General features: G+C 32.6%; 1 protein-coding gene across 1 annotated transcript; it reads left to right on the forward strand.

Annotated features, from left to right (window-relative positions):
* Nucleotides 1-4300: 4300 nt before the first annotated feature.
* On the forward strand, nucleotides 4301-8380 carry LOC114169893 (putative disease resistance RPP13-like protein 1). The gene has a single exon (XM_028055275.1). It carries the CDS (start codon nucleotides 4517-4519, stop codon nucleotides 8075-8077), a length of 3561 nt encoding a protein of 1186 aa, XP_027911076.1. The 5' UTR covers nucleotides 4301-4516; the 3' UTR covers nucleotides 8078-8380.
* The last annotated feature ends 4727 nt before the right edge of the window (nucleotides 8381-13107 follow it).

Consider the following 13107-nt stretch of genomic DNA (forward strand, 5'->3'; position numbering starts at 1 on the left):
CTCTATCATTGTTTCCTTCTTCATCCCCTCACTCATCTTCTTCGTCACTTTCTTTTTCCTAATCATAATCAACCTTTGTTTTCTCAATCATATCCCCACTCTCGCACACACAAAACAAACAAAGGCACGAGATTTGCAAAATTAGGGCAACTAGAATTCAAAATATGCAAAAATCCCAATTTCCAAAAATCATGGCAACCATAATTCCCAATCCCTAAAATTAGGGCCACCAGAAATCCCAATCAGGGCCAGTATGAGTTACCTTGTTGTTGTGAAGACTCCTCTCCTGATCTCACATGGTGGTGGTGGCTCGTGTAGTGGAGGTCGCTAGCGTGATGGTCGCTCGATGGTGGTGGTCACTTGCGGCGTGGTGGTCTCTCTCGATATCATGGTGGCTCATGAGTGGTGGTGGTGGTGGCGGCTTGCAAGAGGTGTTTGTTTTGTGTGGTTCTGGCTAAAGAAAAAGAATATTGAGTTTTTGTTTTGTGTTGTTCTACGAAATGAACGAAAAGACCCCAAAAAGAACCGAATAAGACGAAATTGTGAAATAAACAGAGACAAAAAGTAAACGGGTCTTTAAAGGAAAAACAAGCTTTTAAGTTAAAATAGGTTGGCGGGTTAGTCCGACATGTGGCTTAGTAGGTTGGCAGGCTTAGTGGGACAAGTTTAGTAGGTTGACGAGTTTAAATATACAACCCAACCCGCATTTTTTCTGACCTTCTTTGACATATTAAGATACACTAAGTTACGTAATTGTTATATAAAAATAATTATAAATTAATTTTTATATAAACTAATTTTAACTAGAAAAAATTGTTTTTTTTTTTACTTTTTTCTTCAAGATACTTACATATAACTATTCTAAACAAAAGGATACTATTTTCAAAGTTGCAGTAATTCCATCAACAACCACTTAATGGACAATTACGATTGAGAAAAAAATGTTATCCAACTGAATCTCAAGCAAGCATACGGTTGGATTGGATTGGATAAGTAAATAATGTTGGATAAATAAAATTGAATAACTTGGATAATTACGATTGAAATTGTAAGGCCCCATTTTTCCTGCCCCTAAGTGGGCCTAAGGGTTGACCCAATGTATATAAACCCTGCTATGTTGCCCTAATCCCATCTCACATTCACTCTTTCAGAAACCAGCCGCCATCCCTCACTACCTCTCACGAAAAGCTCTGCTAGGGTTTACCCTAAGGTCCCCCTCCTTCAAGCTCAAACTCAGTCCTACTCACGTGAGTCGTCCCTTGACTCATGCTTCTGTTTTCATGGTCTATGTTACTGTTATTGTTAGGGTTTAGTAATAACCCGCCTCCTTTCTTCTGTTTTACCGTCCGTTCCAGCTGCTGACCACCCTAAGGACAGTTTGGTTTCCTGTGTGCGTGTTGGAGCGTTCCGCTAACTTGATTTCCAGGTACGGGAAGTTAGGGTTTCAGTCTTTTGGTGTTGTCTTGGTTGTTCTTGAGTGAGTTACTGATTGCATGAATAAATCCTTCGTTTTGGTGTGATTAAATGCTTTGTATGCTTGGTTGGTTCGTTATACATGGCTGTTACAGTGGGGAACAGTGGCGAGACCTGTTAATCTCGCCCAAGCGAGTCAATCTCGCCTAGGCGAGATGAAACAGGGAGCTAGCCTAGGGCCTCTGCACGAAAAGTCGCCCAGGCGACTCGCTCAACTTTTGAGCGAGCAGGCAACTCGCCCAGGCGAGAGGGATCTCGCTTAAGCGAGATCCCGCGTTGCTCATGCTCCTGCTTTTGTGCTCTCGCCTAGGCGAGGGGGAGGCTCGCCTGAGCGAGCATGTCTCGCCTGAGCGAGACCCCTCAGCCTGAGCGAGATGTTGGGCGAGACAGTGCTGTGATTCGGATGTTTGATGTTCCCGAGTGATCCATGTTGGTTGAGTATGATTGTGTGATGATGAATATGTATATAATGGAGCATGAAGTATAGTTTTGGCATGATTCATGAATTGTGGATGAATGGGTTGGTATGAGACTTAGCATGTGAAATGAATGTGTGGTTTGAGATTAAAGGGACATGGTATTGACATGAGATGAGACCCTAGACTCATGGGACGGTGATGATCAGAGGTATGGATTCAAAAGGTGATGCGTATGAGGAATAAATCTCATGGATGAGTATGGAATTGTAAACATGCTTTTTGATGTTCTCTTAATGTTGTTTTATGAATGTTAGTCCGTGTCAGCGTGTAATTCCTTGGGGTCTCTAGGTGAGACCTATGGGGTCGCGCTTCAGTGGTCGAGACGTAATTCCATGGCCCCTGTTAGTGGGTGCCCGTGGTGGTGCCCCATCTGTATAACTAGGTAAGGATTCAAGGTAAGGACTGCATCCTGACACTCTAAGGGGCCAGTTAGTCTCACTTAGAGCAGACTGACTCCTGTGGTGAGAGTAGCAGGAGGCCTGAAATTCATTAAGGGCTAACCTTGTGGTGAGAGAGATTTGATTCATCGTAACACTTGTAACACATAGCTCGGAGATGAGCAGCTCAGAGTCGAGCAGGGGTATTCACCACAAGTGCGAGCGTCCGCTGAATCCGACTAAGTTATACGTATCCGGATGAGTCGAGTCGAGTCGTAGTGTATTGAATGAAGAGTCATAACATGTCTGGTTGCTATGTGGATATGAGATGATGAAAATATATTTGATTGCATGATGAATATGTTGTTGGCTCTAGCTTACCCGTTTCGTTGCATGGTTGTGTTGTATGTGGCTGTTTTCCTTGCGATGATCATCAACTTGGTTGATGGGAGCAGATGGGCGAGGATCTCATGGTCAACAAGCGAATGGTGATTCCGCTGCTTAGCCATCTGGGCTGGAGTTTTCCTTGTGTTTTATTTAGGGTTATGGCCCATGTATCTCTTTCTGTATTTCTACGCTACACTCTATGTTGTATTCGTATTCAGCTTTCCTTTGGCATCGTGGTGTGCCCGAGTTTTGTCGGGGTGGTGTTAAAGACCCCAGGACTACGCTACTGTACTTATATTGTGTGACGTCTTCCTTTAATTTCGCTTAATAATTAAATGGGACGTTACAGAAATCGGATAACAAATTTGAGTTTTACAGACATTAGACTCATCCTAAATTTATATTTTAATATTTATTAATTTGTAAGTAAATTTTAAATTTAATTTTTAATATGATACTATTTTGTTAAAATTCAATAATAAGTTATATAAAATTATAATATATTGTAATAATTATTATTAAAATTATACATATCACTATTTTTATATTAAAGATTAATTATATTTATGTCATTTATTCAAAATAAAAATGATTTTGTATTAAAATTTAATTTAATATAAATTTGCCATTCAAAAAATTCAACCCAATTAACCCAAAATCCAAAAATCTAAATAGTTAATCAATATATTAAATAATCGGATATGAATTTAAAAAATATTAAATTCAAATTATACTACATTGATCAAGTTGAATTCGAATCTGATCCAACCAACTTCATCGTTATAAACAACAATTTGGCGTGCATCATTAAAGTACTTTTCAGAAAATAATAATAAATAAATTTAATATTTGCTTGGACTATAACAATGTATAAGGGATTTTTTTTATGTTCACTTTTTATTTTTTAATTTTATCCTTAATTATTATTTTAAAAATTATTTATTTTATAATTATTTTTTTTAACTGTTTTTCTATTCTTTTTTATTTTAACCCTTATTCCAAAAATTTTATTTAATAATTATTTTATTTAATAATTATTTTAAAATTTATTATATATATTTTAAAAATAAATATTATTAATTTTATAAAAATTAAAAAATACGGATAAAATGTATTTAAATAATTTATATTTGCTTAAAAACAAAAAAGTCACACAAGTTTAATAAATTGAGAAAAAAAAATCGAGGGATTAATAATATGCCTTGAACTTTTTATCCCATTTTTATTTCATTTTTAATTTCTTTATTTTTTCTCATTACATCATTGTCATTACATCACTTTTTCTTTCTCTCTCTTTTATTATTGTTATCTTTCATTCATTTACAACTATTTTCTCTTTCTTATCTTTTCTATCTCATTTCTTAGCTTTCCTTATTATTATTATTATTACTATTGGTCCCATTATTCTCTGTAATGATCAATTATATATTATATATGTCTCTTTTTCTTCTTTCCACCCGATTCACTCGAAGACATGAGTATGGAGTGTGATTCATTTACTACTCTTGTACCTAATAATTGACTAGTCTTGGAAAATATGAGAAAAGTTCTGAACCTTGACGATATCACAACCACTCATTCGTTCATAGTAATGGAGTACAGCTTGTGAATAACAGAGCTGTCGGAAGACTCAATACTCTTTAATGGTTGTTGACGAGCCATCAAGGAAAAACGTTCACCAACCTTAATTCAAAAATTACCTTATTAATATTATTTCCATTGCACTTCACCGAATCACACCCATAAGCTTCACTTCAAATCTCACATTTTCATTTATCCACTCTCTTCCCTATTCTTATCATGGCAGCAGAAATGGTTACCGGTGTTCTTGTTTCCACTTTTCTCGGGAGGACTATTGACACTTTGGCTTCTCGTCTTTTCGACATATTTCACCAAAAAAAGCACAAGAAGCAACTCCGCAACTTGAAGATGAAGCTCCTTGCCATTGATGTTGTGGCTTTTGATGCAGAACAAAAGCAGTTCACAGATTCATGCGTCAGAGATTGGCTTCTCAGGGCCAAAGATGTTGTGATTGATGCAGAGGATCTCTTGGATGAGTTAGATTATGAACTCTCCAAAAGCCAAGTGGAAGCTGAGTCTCAGAGTGCTGCTAAGAAGGTGTGGAGTTCCCTCAATTCTTCTTTTCTCATTGAAAATGAAATTGAATCCAGAATGGCACAAGTCATTGAGGACCTAGATGATCTTGCAGACGAAAGCAATATTCTAGGTTTGAAAAAGGGTGGTGGTGTTGAGGTTGGATCAGGATCAAGCAGTAAATTAACATATTCATCTTTGCCAAATGAAAGTGATATCTGTGGCAGAGATGATGACAAAGAATCTATCTTTAAGTGGCTCACATCGGACACTCACAACAACCTATCTATACTTTCTATTGTGGGCATGGGTGGGTTGGGTAAGACCTCTCTTGCCCAACATGTATTCAATGACCCAAGGCTTGAAGGTAAATTTGATATTAATGTTTGGGTCAGTGTTCCACAAGAGTTTGATGTTCTCAAAGTATCAAGAGCAATTCTTGACACAATAGCCAGTTCAACTGATCATAGTATACCGAAGGAAGTAATTCAGAAAAGATTGAAAGAAAACCTTATGGGAAAGAAATTTCTTCTCGTTTTGGATGATGTTTGGAACGAAAACTCATCTAAATGGGAAGATGTGCAAAAGCCCCTTGTTTTCGGAGGCCAAGGCAGTAGGATTCTTGTCACTGCACGGGGTGAGAAGGTTGCTGATTCCATGCGATCGGAAAAGTACCGCCTGGAGGTATTAAAAGAAGATTATTGTTGGGAATTGTTCGCAAAGCATGCATTCCAAGGTGCTAATCCTCAACAAGACCCAGACTTCGTGGAGATTGCTAAGAAAATAGTTAAAAAATGTGATGGGCTTCCTTTAGCGTTGAAAACAATGGGAAGTTTATTACACAATAAATCATTCCTGTGGGAATGGGAAAACATTATGAGAAGTGATATATGGGATCTTTCAGAAAATGAAAGTGGTATACTCCCTGCTTTAAAATTGAGCTATCTTCACCTTCCTTCTCATCTGAAGAAATGCTTTGCATTTTGTGCCTTACTTCCCAAAGGTTATCAGTTTGACAAGGATATTTTAATTCAATGGTGGATGGCTCAAAATTTTCTAGAAAGCCATGTACAGATAAAGAGTCCTATAGAAGTTGGTGAACAATATTTCAATGATCTATTATCTTGGTCCTTCTTTCAACAGTCAAGTAACCAAGACGAAGAGCGCTTTATCATGCATGACCTTCTAAATGATTTGGCCAAATACGTTTGTAAGGACGTCTGCATCAGGATAGGAGTTGATGAACCAGAAGGTATATCCAAAACAACCCGTCATTGTTCATTTTTATCCTCTGAATTATATTTTGATGGGTTTGGGAGTTCAATTGATACTCAAAAGTTGCATACATTTACGCGAACAGATCCAAACTCGGGTTGGATTTGGTATTGCAAGATGTCCATAGATGACTTGTTCTCCAGATTTAAGTTGATACGTATCTTATCTTTGAATCATTATCTTAACCTTACGGAGGTGCCTGAATCTATAGGAAATCTTAAGCATCTTCGTTCATTAGATCTATCCTGCACTAATATAGAAGAGCTACCTGACTCAATGAGTTTACTCTACAAGTTGCAAATACTGAAGCTGAACAAGTGTCGTAGATTAAAGCAGTTTCCCTCATGTTTACATAAACTTCAAAATTTGCGTTGCCTTGAATTAGTAGGTATTGGAGTGGAAAATGTGGCAGCACATTTGGGAAAACTGAAGAATGTTCAAGTATCGATGAGTTCGTTTCATGTTGAGAAAAGTAAGGAAATGAATATTCAGCGATTAGGACAATTCAATCTTTATGGAAGTCTAACAATTGATGATCTGCAAAATATTGAGAATCCCTCTGATGCATTAGAAGCAGATTTGAAGAGCAAACCACACCTTATGGGCCTACATTTAGAATGGAATTTCATTGGTAGCTCCTCTGTTGATTCAACAAAAGCTGAGGATATAATTGAGAATCTACGACCTTCAAAATACTTGAAGAAATTGTCAATAAGGAACTACATTGGTAAACAATTTCCAAATTGGTTACTCCACAATTCATTACCGAACCTGGTGTCCTTAGTGTTGGATGATTGTAGATCTTGCGAACGTTTACCTCCGCTTGGGCTTTTGCCATTTCTCAAGGAATTGCGTATTTATAGACTTGATGGGATAGTGAGTATTGATGCTGATTTTCATGGGAACAACTCTTCTTCGTTTAAATCCCTTCAAACATTGTGGTTCTCTGATATGAGGCAATGGGAAAAGTGGGATTGCCAAGATGTGACAGGTGCTTTTCCACGTTTAGAAGATTTTTGGATAAAAAATTGTCCTAAGCTAAAAGCATACCTGCCAAAGTTTGTTGCTTTAAAATACCTATATGTCTCTAACTGTGAACAACTTGAAGCTTTGATTGTCAGTGCGATAGAATTACTTCTACAAGACTGTGGAAAGCTGCAGTTGGACTGCTCTACAATGGAAAAGCTCACAATGGATGGGCACGACATGGCAGCATCATCGGTGGCAATGGTTGGACATATGCTATTCAACACTTCTCTTGAAGACTTGTCCATTTGTTCAACTCTGGAGACAATAAGTGATGATTGTGTCTCTCTAAGGATCTTTCCACTTGATTTCTTCCCAACACTCAAGAGGCTTGAACTCAGTGGATTTCCTAATCTACAGATGATTTCACAGGATCACGTTCACAATCATCTCCAGGATCTGACAATTGAAAAGTGTCCTAAATTTGAATCATTGCCAGCAAACATGCATATGCTGCTTCCATCTCTCGTTGGGCTACACATAGAAGACTGTCCGACACTTGAGTCGTTCCCTGATGGAGGTTTGCCATCAAATCTAAATTACATCAGACTCGGGAATTGCTTTAGACTTGTTGGCTTACTAAAGGGAGCTTTGGGAGACAGTTCTTCTTTGGAAAGCTTGGGGATATCAACACCAGATGCAGAATGTTTTCTTGATGGAGGTTTGCTTCCAACATCCCTTACTGAACTACAATTTCTTGAGTGTCAAAATTTAGAAAAGCTGGACTATAAGGGTCTCTTACAACTCTCATCTCTTAGAAGACTGTATCTTCTAGACTGCCCCAACCTCCAACGCTTACCAGAGGAGGGCCTTCCTAAATCAATTTCTTCTCTTCATATAATTGATTGTCCTTTACTGAAACAGCGTTGCCAAGAAGGAGGCGAAGACTGGGAAAAAGTTGCTCACATTCGAAACCTATATATATGTTCTAGAAAGAATCTATATAAGATAGAGTTATTGAAATAGAGTTATTGAAATGTAAAGAAACTTCTAAAGTATTGGAGTTGGAGAAAAGCTTAGGATAGAAAGAAAAATCAAGAATATTTAATTATGTAGAGAAATCTAGAAGGATTTGCATTAGTTCTAGCTAGGAGTTTTTAGAATAATCTATGAGACTATAAATACCCATGTATCCTACCATTTTAAAACATCAAGAACAACTAACACAACATCCAATACAACTACTCTCAACTACAAATACATTTCTCCAATTACTACTTTCACACTTTACTATCTACACATTTTCTCTATCCCTTCAACTATCCCTTTCACGACCTTGAATTACTATCAATATTAGTGATGTTGTTTTATTTTGTTTTACACTTCCATGGAATTGTTTTTAAATTCAACACTATAATTATTAAGCCTCTATCTCTTTATTGATGATTAGGTTTAGAACAAATTCTGGTATAGCAAATGTATTTACTTAAAATCTGGCTATCAGTTTTATTTTAAGCACTCAATTAAATTAGGGGATATAAAATGCAACATTGGTAAAGCTTAAATAAATAAGTTTCTTAATACTATTTTTGTAAATGAAATGCATAATAAATTATTAAATAAATTAATTCCTTGAAAAGTATATTTGTTTGTATTTTATGCAATAATGGTAAAGCTTAAATAAATTTTAAGTTTTCTAATATTATTTTTGTAAATGAAATGCATAATAAATTATTAAATAAATTAACTCTTGAAAAAGTATATTTGTTTGTATTCTGTCTTTAATATTATATAGTTTCTTTTGACTACGTACTTTTGAAATATTTTGCTTGTTTAATCCTTTAACTTATTTCTATCATAACCATCTATGTTTTTTTTTTCTTATAAAATTGCGTATATTGCCAAAACAAATAATAGAAGTGATTTAATGTATGTGATTGTTCAAGAATCTAGATTTTGTGAAACCTGTTCATCCGAACTTAAACATGCAAAATAGAACTGATCTAGATAACACAAGAAATACAAATAAAAATATTAATTTATTAAATATGTACTTTAAAAAAGTAGTTGTTTAAAGTAAAACAACAAGACGTGTTAAACCTAAATTTTATTACTCTGAACCACCTTCTTCTCACATTTTATTTTTCTGATTTTCTGTTTTACAGCAATAATTTCTATTATCAATATCCACGGATGAAATAGAACTCCAATGAATTATATATGTAGCTTGTATTTAGGAGAATTTAGGAGAAGATTAAGCACCTGATTTTTGTGAGCAAACCCACCAGACACATAAACCAGAACATAAAAAGTCGAAAATTTGAAGCTTTAAATGAAGTGAGACATTTTTGTCATCCAAAACTTGAATCTCAAATAAGAGATACCTTTCTAGATCATTGACAATTATAATAACAAAAAATGGAACTTTATAGTACTGTTGGGCCATTAACAATTATAATCTATTTGGATCAAGCTTTTGCCGCTACTATTTCCTGCATCCTACAATTACTAGTTGCATCCCCACAATAATACGAAAAGACTCAAATAACCTTCACCACTGCATAACATTTTGCTCCGCCACTGCTGCGAGTTCCACCATCACTGACACTGCAGAAAAAGAAGAAGAGGGGAAGAGTGTTATAGAGGAAGAAGAGAACACGCGGAAAAAAAAAAAAAAACTTTCGGAAAGCATTTTTAGAATGTATTTTATATATTCTTATAAAAAGTCTTTTCAGAACACATTTTGTAGAAAACTTATTTTGGAAATATATTATATGTATTCTAAATTTTGTTTACGAAATCTTAATCCAAAATACTTTCGAATATTTTTTCCCTCCTTTTAAATCCTTCCAAATCTATTTTATTTTTTCATATTGTTAATAGAGGGATTGAATCCACAATATTTTCCTCTATTATTTCTTCTTGATCATTAATTTACCTTATCACTCCATACGTCTTCCACATGCATTCAAAAAATCTAATTTCGAAAATTTTGTTCTAAAAGTCTGATTTAAAAAATTTATTCTGAAAATTTCATTTCAAAAGTCTTATTTTGGAAAGAATTTTTTCATAATGTATATTCTAAAAGTCACTTTTTCATATGATAAAATGGTCATTTTCAAATTTGTGAGGTGAACAAAGAAATTCTAGGAGTGTAAGAAGTAGAAGCCAATATTTGATTCAATTATTTTCGTTACTTTGGATTATATGCCCTTATCTTACTATCAGACTTATGTTTCCTGCACGCACCCCATCATTACTAAATGTGCTCCTATACTAAAAAACCTAAATTATTCCCCTACCATACTGTTAACATCATTTGCTATAAAGGAAGAAAAAGAGAAAAAAATGAGTTGTGGAAAAATACTTCTTTTGAAATACATTTCATGTGTTCCACAAAACTGATCCTAGAAAATTCATTCCAAAAAGTATTATATACATTTTGGAAAGTTTATTATGAAAAGCTTGTTCCATAATGCACCTCACATGTTTCTAAAATCTCATTCTGGAAATCCAAAAGTTTTATTTAAAAAATTTCATTCTAGAAATCATATTCTGAAGACTTTATATTGCTCCTTTTGAAAGACTTCTAAAACATGTAATTTGAAAATCAATACTAAAAAATATATCATTTTAAATATTAAGGAGTGTGGGAAGAAATTGTGGTGATGGAGAAGGAGAACACCATGTTTAAGGTCATTCGGGTCTATAAACAAACTCCAAGACAAAATTAAACACATAATATTTAGTTTCAAAAATTCTTACTTTCTCAAACAAACCACATAAATGTTAAGACAAATAATTAACTATTTCAGCAAGCTTCATTCATGGAATATTAATAATCAGATAGAAAATAAAAAGAGGATGGACAACTCAAGAAATCAAAATTAAATTATTAAAAATATTTAAGTTAAAGAAATCACCAATAACTATAGTTTATATCATGATAAAATGCAGAGAGGCCATAAAAGAATCAAAATTTTCAAACTCTTTAGATACAATCAAGGAAAATTCAGTCATCTTTTTGCGAAATCAGAGAATAATTCTCAAGGTCTCTTAATATATATTTTTCATAAAAGAAAAATATTTTGAATTTTTATTTTAAAAATATTTAAAATTAGAGATAAAATTATTATTGAAAAAATGATAAAAAATGTAGTTTAAATTTCAAACTCTAAACCTTAGATCCTAATTTTTACAAAATCCGGAAGAGGTCATAAAGAGAGGTTATATATTTAAAACGATAATATTAGTACAAAAAAAGTGTTCAAAAATAAAGATTCTTTAAACCACAATAAGTTGTTTGCTAATTCTACTAACTTTGTTAATTATCTTTTCTAAATTGTTTTAAGAAGATATTTTCAAAAAATAAATAAATCAAACCATAAGATGGTAATCTTTAAACCATTTAACCATTATTGTCTTCCGAATATTTCAAAATTATTTTAATAATATTTATAGGAAAAAGAAATAGAAACATAATTATATTGTAAAACAGTAATGTGTGTGCAGTTATTTTTAAAAGATAAATTGTTTGTTTTCATTCTTTCTTTTCTTTTTATTTTACATCTAAAGTAATAATAGTTTGAGATTTAAGATATATTATTGTAGTATATAAAAGGAGTATCTATGTATATTCTTGTAAATATAACTGTGTTTATTTATTTTTATATCACTTATTTTAAATGAGAATCTAGAAGAGTCTAGTACTTGAGCATTAACAATTTAATGAATAGAATAGAGTATACTAAACATGTTTTTTTTCCAAAATTTGACCCAACAAAGAGTTAGTTATATCCATTCATAGCACATGGGTTGCATAATTTCCATTTGCAAATTATTTATGACTCAATTAACACCATCATCACCACTTTGTATATGTAAACCTAAAAAAAGGCCAAAACTATTGGTGCAACAGAAAAATAAATTGGATATGTTGTGGATGACTTTGTTAGGTTTGGAAAACATGAAAAACATGTTAAATATAAAAGTAGTATATCCATTTTTTTTTTCATCATTCTAAATTAGTAAACAAATTAAAAAGAAAAAGATCATAAGTATTTATGCACATGTGCGTATTAGGTGAATGTTTGGATTAACTTGAGGAAAATTATTTGAATAATAGATTAACTTCATAAAATAATGTTTGAATAGTTAGGTAAGGTGATTTTAAGATAATATGTTTTGTTTAGTTGTCTAAACAAATAGTTTTTAAAATCAAATTATGGAAAAGAGTTTAAATTTATTTATAGTCATTGAATTTGTATTTAATATAATTAATTATTTGGAATAAAATAAATAAAAGAAAAAGATAGAAAATTAGGTAAACTTCGTCTATAAAATCCATTTTTCTAAACTGTAACCATAAAAGAACAATTTTTATCACTTATCTAACTATTTAAAAGAATAAGAAAAAAAATACTTATATTTCTCTCACAAAGAATTAAAGCTTTTTTCCTCAAAGTTAATCCCACTCTAAACTCCGTACTATATACTATATTGAGTTTAAATAAAGTCTTAATTTTTTTTTAAATACATACATAAATATTTAAATATTGTCGTTAGGTTTCATCCGTGAATCAAAGAGTACTTTCTGGTACTAGAAGAATTTCTAACCTATTATTACACCTAAAGTTGTACAATTCTAAGTTTTTACACCTAAAATTTCATGTATGTTATATTTGTTTACTTTATTTTTCTCATGTTACTAATTATATCTATTCTTTTTTTTCCTTACCTTATCTTATAAAGTATGGAAAAGAATGAAAAGAAAACTTATACAATTTTAAAACGATAATAATATTTTAAATTTTTTTGTCACTTTTAATTTATTATTCTCATCACCTTTATAATTTTTATTTTAATTTTTTTAATGACAGAATATTATAATTTAAGAATATTATAATTTAAAAGTGATTGAAATAATAAATTAATAATAAATAAAAAATGAGAAACATTTTAAAATTAATTTGTGTTTACGTATTAATTAAATATTGATATCTACGTGTCACTTTAAGAAACAACCTTAGTCACTTACACGTTTTTCGATACAGGAA

This window comes from Vigna unguiculata, chromosome 11, assembly GCF_004118075.2.
Source record: "Vigna unguiculata cultivar IT97K-499-35 chromosome 11, ASM411807v1, whole genome shotgun sequence".
Lineage (NCBI taxonomy): Eukaryota > Viridiplantae > Streptophyta > Magnoliopsida > Fabales > Fabaceae > Vigna > Vigna unguiculata.

What these genes read in the sequence shown, in the direction of transcription:
- LOC114169893 (XM_028055275.1), top strand. Translation starts at nt 4,517, where the DNA reads ATGGCAGCAGAAATGGTTACCGGTGTTCTTGTTTCCACTTTTCTCGGG.